General features: G+C 37.1%; 1 protein-coding gene across 4 annotated transcripts in view; it reads left to right on the forward strand.

Moving 5' to 3' along the window:
* Positions 1-25,839, forward strand: part of cmb (combover) — a 522,232-nt gene that overhangs the window by 164,237 nt on the left and 332,156 nt on the right. For all 4 annotated transcript variants that reach the window (XM_067139692.2, XM_067139691.2, XM_067139689.2 and 1 more), the window contains one exon: positions 11,610-11,741. In XM_067139692.2, the coding sequence (XP_066995793.2) occupies positions 11,610-11,741 (132 nt within the window). The remainder of the gene's footprint in view (positions 1-11,609; positions 11,742-25,839) is intronic.

Here is a 25,839-nt window from a genome sequence, read left to right on the forward strand (position 1 = left end):
CGCTCTAAGTCTATCTATAGCAACCTGCTATCTACAGATCTGTTCAAATTATTAGACTCAACAGATAAATTCATGCTATTTTGAAATACATTTAAGATACCTCTTCATAAAAGGGACTTTTCTTGTCAGATTGTTGGTGAACATGTGCAAAATCACTTCCCGCACAGTTTATGAATGCATCAAGCTGTTGGCAGCTCTGTTTTGACCTTCAGCAGTTTTGTTTTGGAGGGAAAGTCATTGCCTGCTCTATGACTGCAAGTAGCAGTTGGATTCTTGCTTCCGACAACAGTGAAAAAGTGTAGTTATGGCCATTGTTGGTGGATTGTACTGTTGCTAGGGAAGTGTAACTATCTCTAACCATTAATATTAAAGTGATCTCATACAGTTTTATTCAATCAGTTGTTTCTTTCCAACTTCTAATGCTGTGTACCGTATAATCGGATTGTTTTTTGATAATGGGGAAAGCCAAAGACATTTCCCCACATAAAATTGCAGTTGCCAATACTCTGCTGAGTGAAGGAAGATATTCACAGAGGCAAATTGCACATAAGGTGTCTTTAAGTCAAAAATCAGTGAGTAGAATTAGTGTAGAATTAGTGTAGAATTGAGGCAGAATACAACTTATCATCAAAATAGAGTGGGAAAGTATGGGCGAAAATCAAATCTTTCTCCACGAGGCATTAGAACACTACAAAATTTGGCTCTTCTCAATAGAAAATGCACTTCTAAGGACTTGAGCATTAAAATGGCAGGTTATGGAGCAGTTGTTCCTCCTGGAAGTATCTGGAGGATCTTGTGTAGTGAGGGCATTAAATCGTGCAGACCAAGGAAGGAAGCGTAGGGCACCCCATCAGTGGCACATTCACGTCTGGAATGGGCAAACGAACTTCAGCACTGGTCTGATGAATGGGAGAAAGTGTGTTTTAGTGATGAGTCGTATTTCAGCATTTCTGAAGAATGTTCAAGATGTGTACGTCGTCGACGTGGAGAGGAATACAAGTTGGAGTGCATACAGCAGACTGTGAAACACCCAACTGCAACGATGGTGTGGGGTGTGATGTCCATCTATGGGCCTGGACGAATTCAAATTTTGGAGGGGACAATGAAATAGGACAATTACAAACGGGTTCTTGAAGAAAAACTCCTTCCTCAGGCCGAAGAATGGTTTGACGATGGTTCTTTCATATTCATGCATGATAGTGCACCCTGTCAAAAGGCCAAAAGTGTCACAAAATTTTTAAAGGACAAGGATATCGGTGTTCTTCCATGGCCGGGCAACTGTCCGGACATGAATCCAATAGAAAATGTATGGAGCTTCATGAAACACAAGATGATGAAAAAGAACATACCCAACAAACATAAGCTGATTGCAGAAATAAACAATCTGTGGTATACAGATGTGGAACTGAAGGATATGTGCTTAAATCTTGAGAAAAGCATGCCAAAACGGCTAAAGAGTGTCATTCAATACAAAGGGTACCACACAAAGTACTAAACTGCTCAGTTGTATTCAGGGATTTAATTGTAATGATGTAGTAGTAATTTTGTAGGTTGATTGTGTTTTACGTATGAAGTTAAGAAGTTGGTGTGATGAATGATAAAAGTGGGCTAGATTAACTGGAGATACCTCCAAACAGCAAACAACTTATGCCAGGGACTGATGTTATGCTAAAATACTAGTTTTGTTAATATAAATATGTTTTTCAACATGATTTTGGGAAGAGAATTAAAAAAGTGCTTGATCTGCCTGTTGAGTCTAATAATTTGAACAGATCTGTATGTTGTACGCAGTGATTCCCTTACTGCCTCGCATAACCCTTTCCAATATCTGCACTGTTTCTCTCGGTGGCTCCCGGCCACATACGACTGCTCCGCGGCTCACTGCCACATACATAACGCACAAATTTTGCACTTCTTCTCTGTCGCTATGGCTCACAGCCACACGCACTACTTGCACGGCAGTTGGATAGATTCTATTCCAGTCTCTCGAAGAACTTCCGCCTAAATTCCCAGTTCGAGGCTTCTAGAACATCACCCCTCTATTCTCCCAGACATCTGTCATGTTCAAGTTTGATTGGCTCACGTCTTCCTCCCACTAACTGATGGGGAGTGTCATAGAATATACTTGAAGGAAGTAGTTTCCTACTGTGTCAAAACCTACGTGACATTTTCTTCTACTAGCTTCTCGAAATACCCTCAGGGCTTCCTATTGCGCCTCTGTTTTTACACTGATGCCGTGTTGGCGGCTATGTGACAATATTACACATGCACTAGCTTTACATTGCACCAACTTGTTTCATGTTAAACTGATGTGAAATCTTATGCCTTGAATACTTTGAATTTTTCACTTAAGATATGTGTACACCCAGAAATTGTCAAGAAGTCTAATTTTTTTCAATTTTGAATTTCACATTACCTGGATTCATTATTTTATTAGCTTTAATTTGGTGTAAATTACCTAACCCTACCTTCACTACTTTTTGAGATATTGACATTTATGTAAAATGCAGCACACTGAGCCATGCCCCCTTTTATGGACACAGGTGTTTGTTCTTTGCCTTCTGCTCATGCTGATCATGTGTCTTTTGTTTTCTTTCTAATTACTGATGTACAATATAGCGTTCACACGAATCCTGTGCTGCTATCTATGAGAATTGTTCTTGATTATTTTAATAAACAGCGGTGAATGTTTTGAGCACCCTTGCATTTTGTAGGCCTACTAATTGATATTGATATACTGTACTTTTAGAAAGTTTTCCAGCAATTCTAATTTGTTTATTTTGAATATTTTTGTACATTGTTGTTATAATCATGGGTAACAGAAAAAGTAAAAGGAGGCCGGTAAGGTAGTTCCATGGAAACCAGTTTACAAACATGAAGAAAGTTGATAGGTTGGAGCAGGACAATGCAATTGTGAGTAGTGACCTGAGAACACCTAGCCCACCAGGGTATGTCACTACTGGAAGATATGTTACTTCTAATGAAAGCTATGATTACAGCAGTGAAGGGTTTAGTTTATTTGACTGGCAGTGTGTAAATAATATGTTATGTTTGGTGGCTTGTAGTCAATGCTTTTCTGTTAGTGCCATGTCAGTTCAGTTGATTGGATTTAAGAAGCAAGGGCTCTCACAGTGTTTCCATTTATTATGCTCCAATTGTGGTTATACAACTCCAGATATGTATACAAGTGTGAGAAAGGACAAGACATTTAAGTGAACAGAAGAGCAGTTTATGCATTCAGAGAAATAGGTTGTGGCCACAGTGAAATGGTAACATTTTGTTACCTTATGGACTTGCCTCCTCCTCCTCCTCCTCCTCAGAAAAGTGCTTACCATAAACACATACATGTTTTCAATGAAGTGACAAAACTGTTAGCTAAAGAGACAATGTTATGTGCTGCAAGTGATTTGGCTAAGAACTCAGGAGAGTGTGCAGTGTCTGTTGATGTAATGTGGATGAAGAGAGGATTTACTTCACTTGTCAGAGTTGTTACTGTAATATCAGTGAAGAATGGTAAAATTCTGGACACAGAAGTGATGTCAAAACAGTGCATGTCATGCAGAAGGCACATGTTTGATGACAAAGAATCTCCTGCATACTTGACGTGGAAAGCAGAGCACAGCTCTTTGTGTTGTCGAAACTACACCGTCTCTTCACCTAACATGGAACTCGTGGGAGCAAGCAGAATTTTTCTGCGGTCGAAGGAAAGTAGAGGCTTGGAGTATACTCAGTTCCTTGGTGATGGAGATAGCAAGAGCTACAAAGTTGTAGTTGATGTGGATCCATACAATGGTAAAAATATTGAAAAACTTGAATGTGTTGGTCATTACCAGAAGCAAGTTGGAAAAGCCCTTCGATGTCTATCTAAGGAGAAACGTTTAGGTGCTAAAGGCAAACTAACATAACACACAATAGATAAAATGCAAAACTATTTAGGAATTGCACTGACGAGCTCTACAAATGATGTGGAAGAAATGAGTGAAGCCATATGGACTTCCCTATATCGTTTAGCAGCAGGTAGGAATGAGGGATTCAATGGTAAATGCCCCAAAGGTGAAGGCAGTTAGTGTTCCTTCCAAAAAGCAGTGGCAACTGGGACACTGGATAAATATAAGCCTAAAAATGCACTACCTGACAGTGTACTTGAAGCTGTCAAGCAAGTGTACTCTAAGCTGACAGATCCTGCCATGCTAAGGTGTTGTCTCCATGGCAAAATGCAAAATCAAAATGAAAGTTTTAATGGCATGATATGGAGAAGAAGTAGGACTAAAAACATTGAATTTTTGTGTTATGGATGCCATTTGCCATTATATTTGTGGCCCAGATGTAGAATTGGAAATTCTAAAGCGAGTGGGTTTTACTATTGGTAAATATACTCGAGCCGCTGTGGAGTTGGCTAAAGCTCTAAAACAGAAAAAGTATCACCTACAAAACACCCCAGAGCAGAAAAGCAGGAGGAGGTACCTGAGAGGAAGAAGGAAGATGAAGGAAGACCCGAATACTGCATTAGAAGGGACATCATATGACGCAGGAGGTCTCTAAAACAGTGTTAAAACTTTGAGATGGATTTCTCTGGAAAATAATTTTTAATGCGGTCAGTATTTTAAAAAATCATAACATTAGACCTAATTATCCTATTTCATTGAATATTCTTTTACATTAACGCCAAAAGCCTACTCCAGGACACATACCTCAGATATGAAACTATTGTTGTAAATTATAATGGATTATGTGATTTGTTTGTAAACACTCACCAAAAAATGTGTATCCACTAAAGTAATAGGACATCAACAGATACAATTTCATTCTAGGATCATGTATTTTAGGTTTATATTCTACCTATAAGTGTTGTGAAGAAAATGCAAAACACAGATTTGAGGAATATCAATTAGTTTGGGAGTTATGATGTTTAAAACAATATAATCCATTTTTAAACAAAATAATTTGTTATTGACAAATAATGCAATATTTTTAGTTTATATACATACATACTGATCTTTCTACTTTTTCTTGCTCATTCCAGTAACCTAAATTCCAAAGCTGTTAAATCAGAATGATGATGTGCATGTGATGGTGTGAATAATGTAAACAACTTGTGTGCATATAATTATGTGCAGCAACATACTCTTTACCTCAAAGTTGTAATTAGTTGTGTGCATAAACAAATTACATTGCGTAAGTAGATTTGATTGATGCATTTTAACCCCTTAACCGCCAACATCTGATTGATTGGACATTCAAGGTTCAGTCTAAATACACCAACGTCCGAATGGTCGGACGTTCCGGAAAAAATATTTTCCAAGTTATTTATTGGTTTTAATGATGTATAATACATGTTTTGGACTAGTATTGGATTAAATAAGACTATACACAACAAGATTAGTTGAGGAACTTGCTGGCAAATTGCTTGGTGAGCAGGTGGCAATTCAGCTCCTGCGGGAAGGCAACGAACCCCTTACTCTTTTACAAAAAAAAAAAAAAAACCAAACAAAACACGCAACTGTTCTGTATGCAGAAAGATTAGTGCTAGTCAAGGTGGTAAATGTAAAAATGACCAGATACATTTATAAACAGTGTAAGAATGATGTACACACTTTGTTCCTCCCTAAGCACATTTGCTAGAACACGTCATATGTTTTGTGTGAAATAGACATTAGTAATCATTTTTTACTTAACACGAACCAGGAACTGCAGCATTTGCATAAAATGTAAAATTAGAAAATTTCACGTTAATGAAATAATAATTAAAATATTGTAACTGTAATAAAGTACATAAAGCTCTAATTTTCTTATATGTGGCATAGGAAACATCACCTCTAAAATAATACAGTTTTTGATAGTGAAAATATTTTTTCTTAACATTTTTGATCATGAAATACTTTTTTTTCTCTACATACATACATACATACATACATACATACATACATTATCTTTATCATTATAGACTGTTATGCCTTTCAGCGTTCAGTCTGCAAGCCTCTGTGAATTTACTAAACGTCGCCACAGTCCTCTGTTAGCAACTAATGCTGTGGCCTCATTTAATTCTATACCTCTTATAGTTAAATCATTAGATACAGAGTTTAACCATTGTCGTCTCGGTCTACCTCTACTTCTCTTACCCTCCATAACAGAGACCATTATTCTCCTAGGTAACCTATCCTCCTCCATTCGCCTCATGTGACCCTACCACCGAAGCCGGTTTATGCGTACAGCTTCATCCATCAAGTTCATTCCTAAATTAGCCTTTATCTCCTCATGCCAAATACCCTCCTGCCATTTTTCCCACCTGTTTGTACCAGCAATCATTCTCGCTACTTTCACATCTGTTACTTCTAACTTATGAATAAGATATCCTGAGTCCACCCAGCTTTCACTCCTGTAAAGCAAAGTTGGTCTGAAAACAGATCGATGTGAAGGTAGTTTCGCCTGGGAGCTGACTTCCTTCTTACAGAATACTGTTGATCGCAACTGCGAGCTCACTGCATTAGCTTTACTACACCTTGATCAATCTCATTTCCTATATTACCATCCTGGGAGAACACACAACCTAAATACTTGAAATTATTGACCTGTTCTAGCTTTGTATCACCAATCTGACATTCAATTCTGTTGAATTTCTTACCTACTGACATCAGTTTAGTTTTCAAAAGACTAATTTTCGTACCATACTCATTGCACCTATTTTCAAGTTGCAAGATATTAGACTGCAGGTTTTCGGCACAATCTGCCATTAAGGCCAAGTCGTCAGCATAGGCCAGATTGCTTACTACATTTCCACCTAACTGAATCCCTCCCTGCCATTTTATACCTTTCAGCAGATGATCCATGTAAACTACGAACAGCAAAGATGAAAGATTACAGCCTTGTCGCGTGGTTTCCCATTTTCACACCAGGCAAAATGCTGGGGCTGTACCTTAATTAAGGCCACGGCCGCTTCCTTCCAACTCCTAGGCCTTTCCTATCCCACCGCCGCCGTAAGACCTATCTGTGTCGGTGTGACGTAAAGCCCCTAGCAAAAAAAAAACAAAAAAAAAAAACAGCCTTGTCTACCACTGTAAGTACCCTGAACCAAGAACTCATTTTACCATCAATTCTCACTGAAGCCCAATTGTCAACATAACTGCCTTTGATTGATTTTAATAATCTACCTTTAATTGCATAGTCCCCCAGTATGGCAAACATCTTTTTGCTCAGTACCCTGTCATATGCTTTCTCTAGATCTACGAAACATAAACAAAACTGCCTATTCCTCTCGTAGCATTTTATATTACCTGGCGCATACTGAAAATCTGATCCTGACAGCCTCTCTGTGGTCTGAAACTACATTGGTTTTCATCCAACTTCCTCTCAACCACTAATTGCACCCTCCCTTCCAAGATGCCAGTGAATACTTTGCCTGGTATACTAATCAGTGAGATACCTTGATAGTTGTTACAATCCTTCCTGTTCTCTTGCTTATAGATAGGTGCAATTACTGCTTTTGTCCAATCTGAAGGTAATTACCAACACTCCATGCTAATCTTACTACTCTGTGAAGCCGTTTCATCCCTCCCTTCCCACTATACTTCACCATTTCATGTCTAATTTAATCTATTCCTGCTGCTTTATGACAATGGAGTTTATATACCATCCTTTCCACTTCCTCAAGCATAATTTCACCAACATCATTTTCCTCCTCCCCATGAGATTGGCTGTTCGCAGCACCACCAAGATGATTTCCTTTTACGTTGAGATGATGATCAAAATATTCCCTCCACCTCTCTAGTGATTCCCTGGGACCTATAATGAGCTCACCTGAATTACTCAAAATACTGTTTATTTCCTTTCTCTCTCCCTTCCTAAGATTCTTTATTACTGTCCAGAAAGGTTTCCCTGCTGCTTGACCTAGCCTTTCCAAGTTATTACCAAAATCTTCGCATGACTTCTTTTTGGATTCAACTACTATTTGTTTCGCTCTATTTCTTTCATCTGTGTACAAATACCTGTCTGCCTCCTTCCTTGTTTGGAGCCGTTTCTGAAAAGCCTTCTTTTTACGTTTATAAGCTGCTCTCACTTCATCATTCCAGCAAGATGTCCGCCTTTTCCCATCTTTACACACAGTTGTTCCTAGGCATTCCCTTGCTGTTTCTACTACAGCATCCCTGTATGCCGTCCATTCTCTTTCTCTATCCTGAACCTGCTTACTGTCTACTGTTCAAAACTTCTCACTAATCATATCCATGTACTTCTGTCTAATTTCCTCGTCCTGGAGATTTTCTACCCTTATTCGTTTGCAGACAAATTTCACTTTCTCTACCGTAGGCATAGAGATACTTAGAGTGGTCTGTATCATTGAAAAATCCCTGGAAAACTTGTATATTCCTAACGGATTTCCTGAATTTGAAGTCGGTTAAGATATAGTCTATTTCAGATCTGGTACCCCTAGCCTCCCATGTGTAGCGGTGAATAGCCTTATGTTTAAGAATGTATTTGTAACTGCTAAACCCATACTAGCACAGAAGTCCAGCAAACGCTTCCCATTCCCATTAGCTTCCATATCTTCCCCACATTTACCAATCACCCTTTCGTATCCTTCAGTTCTATTTCCAACTCTCACATTGAAATATCACCCATTAGCACTGTTCTCTCCTTGCTGTTGACCCTGACCACAATGTCACTCAATGCTTCATAAAACTTGTCAACTTCATCCTCATCTGCACCCTCACATGGTGAATTTTCTGAGACAATTCTCGTCCTAATTCCTCCAACTGACAAATCTACCCATATCATTTGCTCATTTACGTGCCTCACAGAAACTGTGTTGCGTGCAGTGGTATTCCTGATAAACAGCCCTACCCCATACTCTGCCCTTCCCTTTCTAACACCCGTCAAGTACACTTTATAATATCCTATCTCTTCCTCGTTATCTTCCCTTACCCAAATATCACTTACTCGTAGCACATCCAGATGCATCCTCTTAGCTGACTCAGCCTGTTCTACTTTCTTTCTTCCATAAAACCAAACCAAACCCCATGGCACTACAGCCCTTGAAGGGCCTTGGCCTACCAAGCGACCGCTGCTCAGCCCCAAGGCCTGCAGATTGTGAAGTGTTGTGTGGTCAGCACGACGAATCCTCTCGGCCATTAATCTTGGCTTCCTAGACTGGGGCTGCTATCTCACCATCAGATAGTTCCTCTATTCTAATCACGTAGGTTGAGTGGACCTCGAACAAGTCCTTAGGTCCAGATTAAAATCCCTGACCTGGCCGGGAATCGAACCCAGGGCCTCCGGGTAAGAGGCAGGCACGCTACCCCTACACCACGGGGCCGGTTTCTTTCTTCCATAAGCCCCATTAATATTGATAGCTCCCCATCGAATTCCATTTCGGTCGCAAAGTTGTTTCCAAGGAGTCCCTCGCCTGTCAAATGGGAGTGGGACTCCGTTACTCCCCTAGGTCCCAGGCTTGCTTAAAATGTTCTGAGCTCGGTAAATTCATGAAGCAGGATGCTACCCTACTTACACATAGTCCAAGTGAGGATCTCTCCTCTAACGAGTTATGGACCACTGGTGGATTGTATAGTCCTAGCTGCCTGCGCACAAGGAGGGCCATGACTCAGAATATGTCCGAGATGCCCACTCCCATTCCATAGCAACTGGTATCTCGATTCTCAGGACCACTTGCTAGGCCACTCAGCCGTTGCCCATGGTTCACGAACTAGGACGTGACTACAGTAACCCACACCATGAACCATCTTTTCAAAGAAAGATTATATGTATTTGAATTATTACTTCATAAAATAAAAATTTATAAAATAAGGTGCATTAATTTACATCAATAAAATGCCCGAAGCATTACCTTCAAAACAAAAAAATGCCCATCCAATTTACATAAATTCAACAGAAATCATTATGAATAATTTACTTCAAGGTAAAAAGTGCTCATTAGGCCTTGGCGGTATAGGACAGTTTATGAGGCTTGTGGTCAAAGGTTTAAAGATATTTGTGTTAGTTTAACCGGGGATGAAATATTTTGTCCCTTATAATGTCATCGGTGTTTTATATTATCGCTGTTGAACTGGTAATTATCTGAAGTGAAGAAAATACATGAATTTTGTTGTGTTTTACCGAAATTTGATGCATTGGATTCCCGCGTATTTTGACGTACAGGGATTTTACTTATTGGGTCATTTGGAAAGTTGGCATGTATGCTTCTGTGCTCAAGTTGGCAGGTTGGAGCCTGTTTCAGTTCAGTGGAATTTCAAGGTGCTTGAATACTTCAGCCTCATGTTGGTTGATTTACCAGCATATAAAAAAATCTCCTGCGGGATAAAATTGCATCTCATAAGCATCTCTGAAGACTGTAAAGGTAGTTTCTTCTCCTTCTTATTTTCCTACCGCTTTTCCCACACCTGTACTGTCGAGGGTGCGAACTGCGTCGCACATGTGGATTTGGCCCTGTTTTACGGCCGGATGCCCTTTCTGACACCAACCCTATACGGAGGGATGTAATTACTATTGCGTGTTTCTGTGGTGGTTGGTAATGTGGTATGTTGTCTGAATATGATGAGGAGAGTGTTGGGACGGATACATGCACCCAGTCCCTGAGCCAGAAGAATTAATCAGAAGCGATTAAAATCCCCGACCAGGTCAGGAATCGAATCCGGAAACCTCTGAACCGAAGGCCAGTACACTGACTGTTCAGCCAATGAGTTGGGCAATATAAAAGTAGTTTGTGCGACATCAAATCAAAAACATTATTTTTTAAGTGTAATGATCATGATATTAAATTTGTTCTTCGAATTTGTCTATTTATGTAGCTATATTTGGGCAGAGGAAACAGTTGGCTTCATAGAGTACTGAAGAAGTACCTCTACATTATATATATAAACAATATGTTTATAATGGTGACATTTAATTAAAAAATTTAAAACATTTCATAACACGGTTTTGGGTTCTTCTATGGAAACAAAGTTTTGTACAGCTTTATCTTGTTAGACTCAGCATGAACCCAGCAGAATGTTATGTCTAATATAGAGAAAACCATAGGCATACTGAATATTGAATTTCATGTCAGATCTTAGCCATATGCTGAGCTGAATAGCTTCGGCTGTAGAGCGCTTGACCTGTGTTCAAATTGTCAGGTTTGATCCTGGCTCAGTCTGGATGTGTTTGAAGTCGCGTTCCAGCATCTCGGTGGCTCTGGAAACCATTCAAGTAGTTAATGGGATGTAAAACCAGCATCATCATTTCTCTGTAACCTTCCTTTGTAGATCAGTGGTAGAATGTTTTACTCATTATGTCATGTTCACAGGTTCGATCCCATCTGAGGTAGTTCATTTTCATGTGCGATCAGAAATCATGGCACTCCATTTTATTGTTGTTGGCATGTTAAACATATCTGTTGACGCACTGACTGTTACGCAACAAAATTAAATTAACTTTAGCCATAGGGACCATCAAGTTGAATTCCAGTTTTTGCTGCTAGATAGCAGCTCATTTGGAATGTTGATAATTTTAAGTAGGCTGCGTAGATAGAACGTGAGATCTGCACCTTGCTAACTGAAGCCATATATTTGTTGTTGTTGTTGCCTATTATATTTTTTCTTTATTTTGCGCATACACTTTTGCAGAGTCGCCTGGTGGGTAGACAAATGGAGTCTTCAAGAAACGAGTCAGAATGCAGTGATACACTCCAGTTGGACATTGATAACATCAGAGAGAGAATACAAAATTTGAATGGGCTTTATGAGAGCCATAATGAAGTAAGTCCTCATCTTAACATTTTTATATGTACTATGTTTACTCAAGAAATTCTTCATGTGCAATTCTTTGATGTGGAATGTGTAAATATTTATATATCTTGCACAATTTCCCCCTTCTGCTTTTAACAAAAGCTAGTTTCAGATGATTTGTTCTCAAATAAGCAGAGTTCTGTAATTTGTAGTATGTATCAATGATGTGTTCATAGTGGAAGTTCAGGTGCCGAACTGATCTACCTCATTTATCTGTTGCCCCCTTTTTACCCGAGCTGAGCCGGCAGACATGAGTATCCTTGTGTGGATGGTCCGTTTGCGCGTGAGGCCATTACAAATTTTTAGGGGCATTAAAAGAGAAGGAAGGCATTTGGCAAATACCACACATATTAGCAATGGGCTTGACATTTATTAATAATGATGCAAAAAATTTAACATCACAGGCAGAACAAAAACTTCCTGATGATTGATTTTGGCAATCAAAGACCCTTTTGAGTCTCAGACACTTGCTTACTATATCTCATTGCCAATGATAAACTGAAATCGTTGTCAACGTGTCTGCTCACCCCCCCCCCCCCTCTCTCTCCCTCTGGTACACAGAATTCATACATGGCATTAATGATAAACTGAAATCTATATATATATATATATATATATATATAAAATAACTTGTCCTGAGTGACCGACCGACCATCGCCGAGCCAAAACTACTGGACATAAGAAATGAAATTGTGCGGATACATTCATATTAACACATAGGTGCTTGCTAAGGGAGGATTTTTGGATATTCTGCCGCTAAGGGGGTGAAAAGGGGGTGAATTTTTAAAATGAGGATATCTATATCTCAAAAACTTAAAAGTCGACAGACGTAAAAATTGGTATTTGGAGTCTCCTTTAAAAATAAAGAAACATGTTATTTTTTTGTTTTTTTTCTCGGAAGATCCCATTAAGGAGGGTGAGAAATGGGGGAAAACTGGTTAAATAACTTTTATGAGGAGACTTATATCTCAAAAACTGAAGATGTTACAGACATGAAAATTAAAATTTGGAATCTCCTTTGAAAATAAAGAAACTCCTATTGTTTGGTTTTCGGGTAAAACCCTTAACCAGGTGGTGGGGGGGTGTGTGTGAAAGAATTGAAAAATTAGTTGAATTATTTGTATGAGAATGTATATATATCAAAAACTCTAAAGATATTACAAACGTGAAAACTGGTATTTAGAATCTCCTTTAAAAATAAAGAAATACGCATTTGGTGGGGGAATAAACTTGAAAGAAACGAGTACTGTTTGTTTTTGGAAAATTCACTTGGGTGGGGAGTGTGAAAGGAAGTAAAAAAAATGAATTCCTTTTCTGGAGAAACTCATATCTCAAAAATGAAGGTTACATACAGACGTGGATACTGGTGTTTTGAATCTTTATTAAAAATAAAGAAACACACACTTTTTGGGTAGGTTGAGTGAAAGAGGAGTTGAATTCTTTTCATGAGGATACTTATATCTCAAAAACTGAAGATGTTACAGACATGAAAATTTGTATTTGGAATTTTCTTTCAACGTAAAGAAAAGCGTAATCTTTTGTCTTTGGAAAATCCACTTAAGGGGGTGAATTAATTGAAAAATTAGTTGAATTCTTTGTATGTGGATACTTATATCTCAAAAACTAAAGGTGTTAAAGATGTGCAAATTAGTATTTGGAATCTCCTTTAAAAATAAAGAAACACGCATTTGGGAGGGGGGGGATTCATCTTGGGAGTGGGGGCGATGAAAACGGAGTTGAATTAGTTTTTATGAGGATACATATATCTCAAAACTGAAGATGTTACAGTCGTGATAATTGGCACTTGGAAGCTCCTTTATAAATAAAGAAACAAGTTTTTTTTTGGTTTTTGGAAAATTCACTTAAAGGGGAGAGGGTGAAAGGAAGTGAAAAAATTGAATTCTTTTCATGGAGAAACTTAGATCTCAAAAACTTACGGTTACACACATGAAAATTTGTATTTGGAATCACCTTAAAGGAATAAAGAAACACGCAGTTTTGGAGGGGGGAATCAACTTAACGGGCTGGGGTGAAAAAGGAGTTGAATTCTTTTTATGAGGATACTTATATCTCAAAAACTGAATGTTAGAGGCATGAACATTTGTATTTGAAATCTTCTTTCAAAGTAAAGAAACACGTGTTCTTTTGTCTTCGGAAAATCCACTTAAGTGGTATGAATGAATTGAAAAATCAGTTGAATTCTTTGTGTGTGGATACTTACATCTCAAAAACTAAAAATATTGAAGACGTGAAAATTGGTATTTGGAATCTCCTTTAAAAATAAAGAAATAGGCACTTTTGGGGAGGGGGAATCAACTTAACGGGTAGGAAGGGGGTGAAAAAGGAGTTCAATTACTTTTATTAGTATACTTATATCTGAAACTGAAGATGTTACAGACGTGAAAATTAGTATTTGGAACCTCCTTTAAAAATGAAGAAACAAGCATTTTGATTTTTTTGGAAGGTTGTCGTAAGGGGTGTGGGTTTGAAAATAAATATATAAGGAGTTACAATATGTTTATGAGGATAATTTATCTTAAAAACTGAAGCTGTTACAGACGTGAAAGTTGGTATTTTGAATTTCCTTTCAAAATAAAGAAACACATATTTTTTGTTTTTGGAAAGTCCAATTAAGGCGGGAGAGGGGTGGAATGAAGTGAATAATAATAATAATAATAATAATAATAATAATAATAATAATAATAATAATAATAATAATAATAATGAGAAGAAGAAGAAGAATTATTCTTATGAGTATTCATTTATCTCAAAAGCTGAAGGTGTTACATACGTACAGGCATGAGAACTGGTACTTGGAATCTCCTTCAAATAGTGAAACACGTATTTTTTGTTTTTTAAATATCCAGTTACGGGGCTGGTGGTGAATTTTTAAAATGAGCACCAGTATATCTACGTTATATGTCAAAAACTTAACATGTTAGAGACAAGAAACTTGTATTTGGAAAGTCTTTTTAAAATACAGTAACCTGTACCTTTTTGTTTTCAGAAAAGGCACTTAACAGGGGGTGAAAAGATGTGAAAAATAGTTGAATTATTTTTTATGAGGATACTTATATCTTAAAAACTGAAGATTTTACAGACATGAAAATTGGTATTTGGAATCTCCTTTAAAAATAAAGAAACATGTATTATTGTTTTCGAAAAGTAGACTTAGATGGGGGTGAAGATGGGGAAGGACTGATCAAGGGGTTGAATTCCTTTTATGGGGGTACTTGTGTATGTCTTAAGAACTGAAGGTGTTACAGATGTGGGAATAGGTATTTGGAATCTCCTTTAAAAATAAAGAAAAATGTATTTATTTTTTCGACTTGAGAGAAGACTGTTTTTCACATGTACAGTTCTATGTTTTATGGTTGTTTTAGCCCCAAAAGGTAATACCACAAACATGGTTTACAAAGAATTTTTGGGGTAAATGAAACTCAGTTTTTGTGTGAGTTTTTATACTTTAGGAATTTTCAGATGTTTTAGTACAATGCCAAGAAACGATTACTTTGATCAAATTACGAAATTCACGCGAGCGAAGCCGCGGGTAATTGCTAGTTAGACGTAAATTTAATAATTCCTTACCCAGAACAGTAAGGCAACTAAACATAACCGCCCAAGTGTGACATTCCAAATCACACTCTTAATTGTGTTTAGTTCACTTTACACATACATTTAATGGTTTACTTGTGCTCAGCTAGCCTCCACTTAAGTCAATGATACTTTCTTAATCAATATATCAGCTTATTCTGAAATAACATTGCCTTAATTCCTCTCTCAAACTTGAACTAAGTGTAATTCAGACACGTGACTGTCCAAATCTCAACTCGGACCATTTTATTCCTTTACAATTATGAAATTTACATTAGTCATTCACCTGAATTATCTCTGAACATATTTAAAGCTTATAAATAGGGCTCGGATGTTTAAGACCAAAAAATAGCTCAAATAAGCAAGCAAATATGACCTCAAAAGTGACAAAATATGACCTCAAAGGTGACGAAATATGACCAGAAAATGATTAATCTAAATATGGCCATTTTAAAATAAAGTATAAATCTAAATGCCAATTCCTTCGATACATATTTGTTAACTAAATTCGTTATTCTTACTTTCATATTAATTTTCTGAATATACATGTTTAGCAGTTATTCATAGTCTGTTATCCTTGAGTCACTTATCAAACATTTGTAAATTCATACTTGTAAAGTACTAAGTTTGCTATGATTCTCATCACACAACATTTTAAAAGTCAATACTTGTTTGTACTCTGCATTGGTGGTTGAAATCCGAAAAAGCTAGAAATCAATCCATTTTATATATTTAAGTGAAAGGACTTTTGCACTGCTATGTATTTTCTGTTCTTTTATATGGTGTAGAGACATGGACCTTAAATAAAAACACAGAGAAGAAGCCGGGGGGGGGAGCGGGTCCTTTGACAGATGGCTTTATAGGCAGATCGTGAGAATAACTTGGACCCAGAGAATGACAAACATGGAAGTAATGAGAAGGATGAACACAGCACCTCAGTTGATCGAGACAGTGAAATGCCGAAAGCTGCAGTACCTGGGACATATCATGCGCAACGCAGATAGATACAACCTACTCCAAAATATACTTCAGGAGAAAATCAACAGCAAAAGAGGTCTTAGAGTCTGGTGCAATATGTCATCAGCTGAACTGTTCCACGTTGCCACAAACAAGACAAAAATAACCATCATAATCGCCAGATCCGAAGCGGATAGGCACCGAGAGAAAAGAAGAAATGAAAGGAGGTTAAGGTTCTAATATCTGAACAAAGACAAGTGAGCAATTGCCAGAAATAATTAGCTCACTGCTGGGATGACTTTCTCAGGATTATTTCCATCTACTCCTGGGAGACCGGATTGCCCAGTATAGTGGGTGGGGTAAAAGGTGCAGTAAGGTCTATGACCTTAATTTTATACAAAGGCTATTCCACTTGTATTGACTGCAAATGTGATACCGAGAAGCAGTTTTGTGAACAATAGTTCGCATTCAGTAAGTTGAAGATTATTTTGCACTGCTACAGCCGTTGTCAAACTGCCGAATGACACAAATATGACGTTTCTACGAAAATATTTTGAAATAGGACCTTACGACCAAAAATAGCCAAAATATGCATTTATATGACAAATAAAAATCACTTACAGTAATTGTGGCGATAATCACCTGATTCGCTCCAAAATCCAATCAGATAAGAAAATACAGACAAAGAAAAAAATATAACTTTTCCTAAACATCCGAGCCCTACTTATAAATAATTATTTATACTATTTACAACTTAGATAATGTCGGTCGCTTACTCTGAAGTTTCTTTCAAAATTATCTCAGGATTAATTAATGATTCATACTAATTCCTCCTATTATTCCCCTATTAAACTCATTCTTGAGCCTGTTTAAATTACTGACTTAGTCTTTATTTATCCCACTTAATTCTGCCTTACTGGCTTCATTTAGTCAAATCTAATCACTTGTGACATTCTATCCACATTTAACAATTCATCCATCCTCTATCCCATCCTCTATCTGGTTTTAATAAATTTATTAATTATAATTTTGCTCATTTCCAACCCTTTCTTTGTCAATTATTAGCTTTCATTTTGTTGGTTGTTACCATTTTGTTGAGTTTTAAGCATTTTGTTGGTTTGCCAATCTTCCAAGAATATATTACGATCACTGCATAAATGTTCTATCTTTAACAACTCATTGTAAATTATTTTTACTCCCAAATTCACCATTGTAAAATTCTAAGGATCCCTTTTGACAACATCAGAAGTTCTAATTTTCAATGATGAAATAATCCTTCTATCGTAACAGAACATGCGAAGATGAGAATAAACATCAACACACTATCGCATGGTGCAAGAAGACATTGAAATATACATCACCACGCGCGTGCGTGCACACACACACTCTCTCGCTCTCACACACACATTAGAATCTGATTTATGCGTTCATTAACTTCATTTACTCTTAATACTGATTTTTATTTAGTCTATGACCGTATTTGGCCTGTCGAAGACATCAGCACGATCAATACTTCTTGAAAAATTCAAATCCTCTCATTATTAGGCTTGTGGTTGATTAATATGAAAACCACTTCATAGCACTAATAGGTATTGTTTATCGCAAATGCAAAATGACATTGAAAAACATCAACTCATAACTTTCACACAAAATCTCACTGAGGAGTTAATCCTGGACTTACACATCACTTAAGGTTGTCTATATTCATGTTGAGTGTACTCTAGTATGATTATTATATTTCTCATAATTGGTTGCTATCACATTGCAACACCTGCTCATTGAACATCATTCTATAAATTCACATAATCACATTCAATACCTACTCTAAATTCATATATAATGGGCTATCATCCCATAGCATCTATTCCACTGTCTACATCATAAATTGACCACTAACTTGCATCTAAAAGTCTTCACATACTTTATCCTTTTAAACACTTAGATTTGTTTGTCATTATTTAACCTAGTGCTGACATTTAGGTTGACATAAGTGATAGTTACGCTTCTAAAATTAGCCCAGTTACATCATGATAACTGACACAGGTGTAGAATATATTGGAAGTGGAAAGTGTTTATAGAAGATTTTATTTGTAAACCTTGTTAAATAGTACTTAATGTATGATCTGAAGTGTGGTGATATAATGTTTTATTTGCATTTCATGTAACTACCTAACCCATACAGTGTAAATATTTTGGTAACATATGGTATTTGTAACTAGTAGATTTCATTTCTATATTTACTGGAACTGTCCAGAAAGTTGTGACTTGAATTTTTGAACTGTGTGTGTTGGCCTTTTGTTAGTTATGTATTCTAGAAAGTATGTTCTGACTATTCTGGAAATGGAAGATTCGCGATCATATGTATTAGAGAAAGTATTTAAACATCGCGACTGAAGTAAGTGTTGTGATTGGTCAATCCGGGCAAGCTCCTGTGTTCTGATTGGCTACTCCAACGCCAGGGTTCCCTTTAAAAGTGGCTAGGCAGCATTTTGTGAGAGGTCGGAGGTCTTAAGTCTCTGAGCCATCATGGTCTTGGCCTGCCGAGCCTGCCGAAGTTTGACATCGTCAACGTCTCCTCGGTACCAGCATGGGCTGCCTAAGGGTAAGCGCTGTTGACTTCTGTCCGATTTTAAGTCCCATTTAGTTTTTGTTGGTGTATCACAGGAGTTTGCCCTAATCGCCACTCTTTTGATCAGATATGAAAAGCAAGTTTTGATTTCACTCTAAAATGTAATAATATGGTGTGCTTCCTCTTACCTTCAATGTTGTATTTGTGGTACTTGATTTGTACTGAGATGTGTAGTGTGTATCTAGATTTGGTGTACAGCTGAATTTGTTTCGGAAGTTAATTTATACTGCCGACTTGGTAAATAATATTTTGAAAACCAGAGATCACTGTTGGCTTTTCAGAAACTGCAACCTTCGCCCCTCCATGGCCCTTCGTAAGGTTTCCCAGTCACCTTTCCACGTTCCTGGTTTATTATCATCAAGTTGCCCCTACTGATATTTACCAGTGTTATCGGTGGAATTCCGCGTAGTTCATCAGATGTTTTATTGTGTGTGTAGTGTCTTTGGTACTGTGTAATTGCACTTACTTTCCTCCTTTTACTGTGTTTAGTGTAGCCGCTGAAGCACCCGTTACAATAACCTGGTGTAATATTGCCTTGTACTGAGCTCGATAGCTGCAGTCGCTTAAGTGCGGCCAGTATCTAGTAATCGGGAGATAGTGGGTTCGAGCCCGACTGTCGGCAGCCCTGAAGATGGTTTTCCGTGGTTTCCCATTTTCACACCAGGCAAATGCTGGGGCTGGGTTCGAGCCCGACTGTTGGCAGCCCTGAAGATGGTTTTCCGTGGTTTCCCATTTTCACACCAGGCAAATGCTGGGGCTGTACCTTAATCAAGGCCACGGCCGCTTCCTTCCAACTCCTAGGCCTTTCCTATCCCATTGTTGCCGTAAGACATGTCTGTGTTGGTGCGACGTAAAGCAAAAAAAAAAAATATATATATAATTGCCTTGTAAGAATCCAGTGGGAAGATTAAGTTCTACTCCCACACGGTCTGTGAAAATTCCCGTATTACTGCCGACATAATGTGATTAATACCAATAAAATTGGTCCGTTATTGGACATTTAAATTTTCCAGCTAACTCATTCCTGGCTGCCAGCGTTTCGCCCCCGTGTGCTAGGCTGGGCTCATCAGTTGGTACCTAGCACACCTACCAAGACGCATGGCTAGGCTAATTGTAGCCACCGGCAGTGCCAATGCACTATGGGAGACTTTGTCTCACTACCAAAAATTGATGCCTGCTTGGCCATCATATGATATAGATGTTGATATAGATGTATTGATGTAGAAATATTTGTTCTGAATGAGTAAATTTATAATACCAATAAAATTGGTCCGTTATTGGACATTATAAATTTTCCTAACAGCGTTTTGCCCCCGTGTGCTAGGCTGGGCTCATCAGTTGGTACCTAGCACACCTACCAAGACGCATGGCTGGCAGCCAGGAATGAGTTAGCTGGAAAATTTATAATATCCAATAACGGACCAATTTCATTGGTATTATAAATTTACTCATTCGGAACAAATATTTCTGATTCCCTACGGGAATCAACATCTATATCATAATGTGACTAATTTCATTAATTGTCGAAGAGGTCACTGAATTTTAGTTGCATTTTTTTATCCACAACATTGCACATGAATTCATTGAAATAGATGATCTCAACTAACACACTATTCAGTTCAGGACTATCACAGTCATACAAAAATCTACCATCACCTAAGTAAAGTTTGAAGTGGAAAGAAAATATTACTACTAGAATAGCAATTGTACTATATTCTATGGAAGGAAAGGTAAAATTTACAAATATGTACTTAAATTTAGCAGATGAATGTAGATTCCCATGTCTGGTTGTCTATTTCTCCGGTTGATCTGTCCTTAGAATCGTTGCTGCATCTTCATTCAGTTGTTCATTGTAGCGGAAAAATCCCTCGTTGGAAGCCTCTGCATCTTTCAATTTTTTACACAGCAAGCTGGCATAATGATATCTTGTAGTTCTGTTGAATGCTGTCCTCGTGCTCCAATAAATGTCCTCTTCACCAGCTGAAACTAGCACAACACATTAAAACGTGCTCCAGTAAATGTCCTCTTCACCAGCTGAAACTAGCACAACACATTAAAATGTGCTCCAACCAGATTATTTAATGTTTTATCGAGCAGTGTGGAAAATACTTGACTTGTTCACAAACGAGGGAGAGATGCGAAATTGACTTCAGGTAACCTTATGCTTGAAGAATTTATTCATAACTGGTAATCCCATATTAGCACAGAAGTCCAGCAAACACTTCCCATTCCTATTAGCTTCCATATCTTCCCCCACACTTACTAATCACCCTTTCGTATCCTTCAGTTCGATTTCCAACTCTCACATTGAAATTGCCGATTTGCTCTATCCTATTACAAGTGATAACAATAATTTTTGTCTGTATTGAAAGTTTCATAAAGTATATAGGAAAATATTTAATATTTATTTCCACCTATTCAATACAATACAAGATGTTGGCATTTAAGTTGAAACATTTTTCAAATGTGAGACACGTTTTGCCTCTTATTGTGAGGCATCTTCGGTCACTAATCAAAACCTTATTATTTTTGTCAGACAACATTTCCAAACATTTTACAGTTATTATAAAAATGTTCATGAAATAACTAAAAATCTTATATAATGATAAACTCACGTGTAGTTCACTTGATGAATAGGACGTCATTGGATGGTACAGTAGTCAATAGTCAGTAGTCCTTAGTCAATATTAGATTTTAAATACATAGTGGAAGGCATATAAAATCATATCATTGAAAATATACAATACATTTGAATGATATTAAAATAGTAGATTCTTAGATGGTATACTTAAAAAGGGAGGTGTTGTATAATTATAAGTGACAGTTGATGGCTTAAAGCCGTAGTCAGAGTTTGAAGTATAAGTAAAATAACATGCTAATATACAGTAATAAACAGTGGAGAAAAGACATCAGGCATGGCTATTACATCAGTCCCAAAAGACAGAAATATCCTATCAAAAGCTAGTAAAACAGAGAAAAGAAACTACCCAAGTCTTAAGAAGAATAAAAAGACAACATCATAAGGACACCCTGCAGTTAATTGAAGAACAGTTCAGTAAAACTAAATCAAGGGACTACTACAAAACCTTCAGAAAGCAGCTCCAAAAATATGAACCCCCGACCCTACTGATGAAGGATGAAGATGGTAAGCTGGCCCATAACAATAAAGACAATGCAGAAATTCTGGCTAAACATTTCAACAAGCTTTTAAATTGTGAGGAACCTACAGAACTCCTTCATTTGGACACCAACACCCCGATAAAAACATCACCAGAAAACATCAATCCCCCCACAATAAAGGAAGTCTACCAAGCTCTGAATAAATTAAAAAACTACAAAGCGCCAGGAGAAGATCAGACCTTTGCGGAAATCTGGAAATATGCAGGAAACTCAGCAAAAGTTGCCCTCCATCAACAACTTGTCTCTATCTGGATTAAAGAAGAACTACCAGAACACTGGACAACAGCCCTCATTCATCCTCTGCACAAAAAAGGGGACAAAACCGACCCTAATAACTACAGGGGAATCTCTCTCCTAGATTTAACATACAAAATATTTTCAATAATCATCCTTAATAGGATAAGTTTACAACTTGAGAAAGAACTAGGAGAATATCAAGGAGGTTTCAGACCCTGGAGGAGCTGTCCTGATCAGATCATGAGTCTTAAGTTGATAATGGACTATAACAGGAGAAGAAACAGAGATATGCTGATAACATTTGTAGATTTCAAGAAAGCTTATGATTGCATCCATAGAGAATCTCTGTTTAAAATTTTAAGACACCTTGGACTACACCCCAAATTAATAAACATGATAAAATTGACTCTCACCAATACCAAGTCAAAAGTGAAGTTTAGGGGTGAAACATCAGAGACATTTGAAATTAAAACTGGACTACGGCAGGGAGATGGGCTCTCACCACTATTATTTAACTGTGCTCTAGAAATGGTAATGAGGGAATGGTATAGAAAATGTCCCCCCAAAATAAAGATTGGCCGAAAAATCAAAACAAATTGCCTGGGTTTTGCTGACGATTTGGCATTACTAGCAGTGGACATAAAAGAAGCAAAAACCCAGATATCAGAACTTCAAAACATTGCAAATAAAATTGGCCTCAAAATATCATTTGAAAAAACAGAAATTATGCCCCAAAAACCAACACAGCTAAAAGAAGTCACCATAAATGGTAATAAAATCAAAATAGTAACTCAGTTTAAATATCTTGGAGAAGTAATAACACATAACTTAAATGAAAAAATCTCAATCCAAGTAAGAACAAATAGATTAGCTAAAGCACAAAAATTAACATGGGATATCTACAAAAAGAAATGTCTATCAATAAATACAAAAATAAAACACTACAACACAGTTATAAAACCGGAAGCTACATATGCAGCAGAAACACTCTTTTACCTGAATAAACAATCAAAGACTGACAGACTTCAGAAAATTGAAAGGAGGATTGGAAGAACCTGTATCAACAAAAAATATCAGAAAGATGGACAGTGGCGGTTAATACCTAACAAAGTCGTGTACAAAGAGCTAGAACCCATTACAGATACTATGCGTAAGAGGAGACTGGGATTCTTTGGACATATCATGAGGATGCAGGACTCGAGACTTCTGAAACAACTAGTACAACACAATCTCGTCTCAAAAAATACCACAACAGGATGTAAATGGATCAGAGAAGTAAGAGAGGATCTGAAGGAAATAGGCCTTACAACAGAAGACACCAAAAATAAGATAAAATTGAATACAAAACTCAAGAATACAAACCTCCGCTTTACCCTTACACAAAACAAACCAACAACACGCACATTTTCAACTGAGGAAAGGGCACGAAGATCGGAGCGTCTGAAGAAGTACTGGGAGGACCGCAAAGCCCGAACAATCCCTTCAAAGAGACCTGAACGACGGACTGACTAAAGTGATCCTATGTGGTCATAAAAGAAGAAGAAGAAGAAGAAGTAAATGAATATGAAAAAGATTACATTGATGAATATAAAATGTAAAGGAAAAACATTCCAAATGCTGGGCAATTGTTATTGACGTTAGCGTATATTTGCCCGTTATGTTTAATGGTCAACAGTTCATAGGTTATTTATAGATTGGTTCAGCGAGATTGTGTTGACACGAAGTTTATAGTTGGCTTAAATTTATTTTTTTAAGTCATCTGAGTAAGTTTGTAGAGATGATGATGAGCTATTATTCTCTACGTTGGTATGACATTGGTAGGACGTTCCCATTCGACGGATCATACACAGCCAAAATAGCCCGACATATAAAACTTCACAATTCCTCCAAAAATGTCTCAAAAAACATTTTATATTCCATAACAAACACCCTAAAAATTCAATAGAATTATGTGAAACCCTTAAAAAATTCAACTTAAAACCTAATCACATAATGTGCTCTTTCGATGTCACTAACATTTATTCAAACATTCCTGCTAAAAAAACTATAGAAATAATAAAAAACAATCTTTCCAAACACAGCAATTTAAGCAAAATAGAAATAGAAGAACTCTTAAAAGTACTAAACTTTGTCTTACAAAACAACTATTTCACTTTCAATGATAAAATATACAAACAAGAAGGCCTGTCCATGGAAGACCCTTTATCTGGAATCCTTGCTGAAATTCATATGGATAACCTCGAAAACAACAAAATAATAAAAAACATCAATGGATTAAATCTATGGCTATGCTATGTCGATGATACGCTAGTAATAATTGACAAAAATCTCAACAACAGTGAAAACATATTAACTTATTCAAATAATCTAGATAACAACATCAAATTCACTAAAGAGGACAAGGACCACAACTCTATTAATTTTCTTGACATCACAATACCGGGCGAGTTGGCCGTGCGCATAGGGGCACGCGGCTGTGAGCTTGCATCCGGGAGATAGTAGGTTCGAATTCCACTATCGGCAGCCCTGAAGATGGTTTTCCGTGTTTTTCCATTTTCACACCAGGCAATTGCTGGGGCTGTACCTTAAGTAAGGCCACGGCCGCTTCCTTCCAACTCCTAGGCCTTTCCTATCCCATCGTCGTCATAAGACCTATTTGTGTCGGTGCAACGTAAAGCCCCTCACACCTACAACTATTAAACAATGTTCCCTACATCCACAATCACACGAACAGTCCTCTTTCTACAGTATGGTGAACAGAGCTCTAAAAATTCCCCTTTCAACCATCAATTTAAAAAAAGAAATAAATACAATAAAAGAAATAGCCTCTTTCAATGGATATAACCCCTCCATCATAGACAAACTAATTAATAAGGTTAAATCGAAACTATCCACAAACCTCTCCCCAATAAGAAATGAAAAATCTAGGTACGCAACCTTTACATACACCAACCCAATCATACATCAAATAACCAATACCTTAAAAAATCAAGAGTTCAAAATAGCTTTCAAAACTCAAAATTCAAACCTAAAAATGTTCTTCAACCACAATACAATAAATTCTGAAAATAATAAATACTCAGGCTCCAGTATCTATAGATTAACATGTAGTGAGTGCCTCAACTCATACATCGGAGTAACAGGAAGAAGCTTCATAACTAGGTACTCCGAGCATTTCATTGCTCAGAAACACAATAAACACTCAGCAATGAGCAATCATATGAAAGAAACTGGGCACAATTTTACCACAATTGAACAGGACCTTCAAATTTTAAAAAGATTTAGACTCATGACCGAATTCAAGAATTTATATATATTTTTGGACCAAAAATTCAATGCTAATAAGAATTTAAATGATCCAATAGACAATAGAAGCCCTTTATATGACCAAATAGTAACATTATTTAATAAAGTAAACCTTCAAGACAAAAATTTCTTCAATATTTTCAATACAGTACCAATAAACACTCC

This window comes from Anabrus simplex, chromosome 2 (assembly GCF_040414725.1).
Source record: "Anabrus simplex isolate iqAnaSimp1 chromosome 2, ASM4041472v1, whole genome shotgun sequence".
Lineage (NCBI taxonomy): Eukaryota > Metazoa > Arthropoda > Insecta > Orthoptera > Tettigoniidae > Anabrus > Anabrus simplex.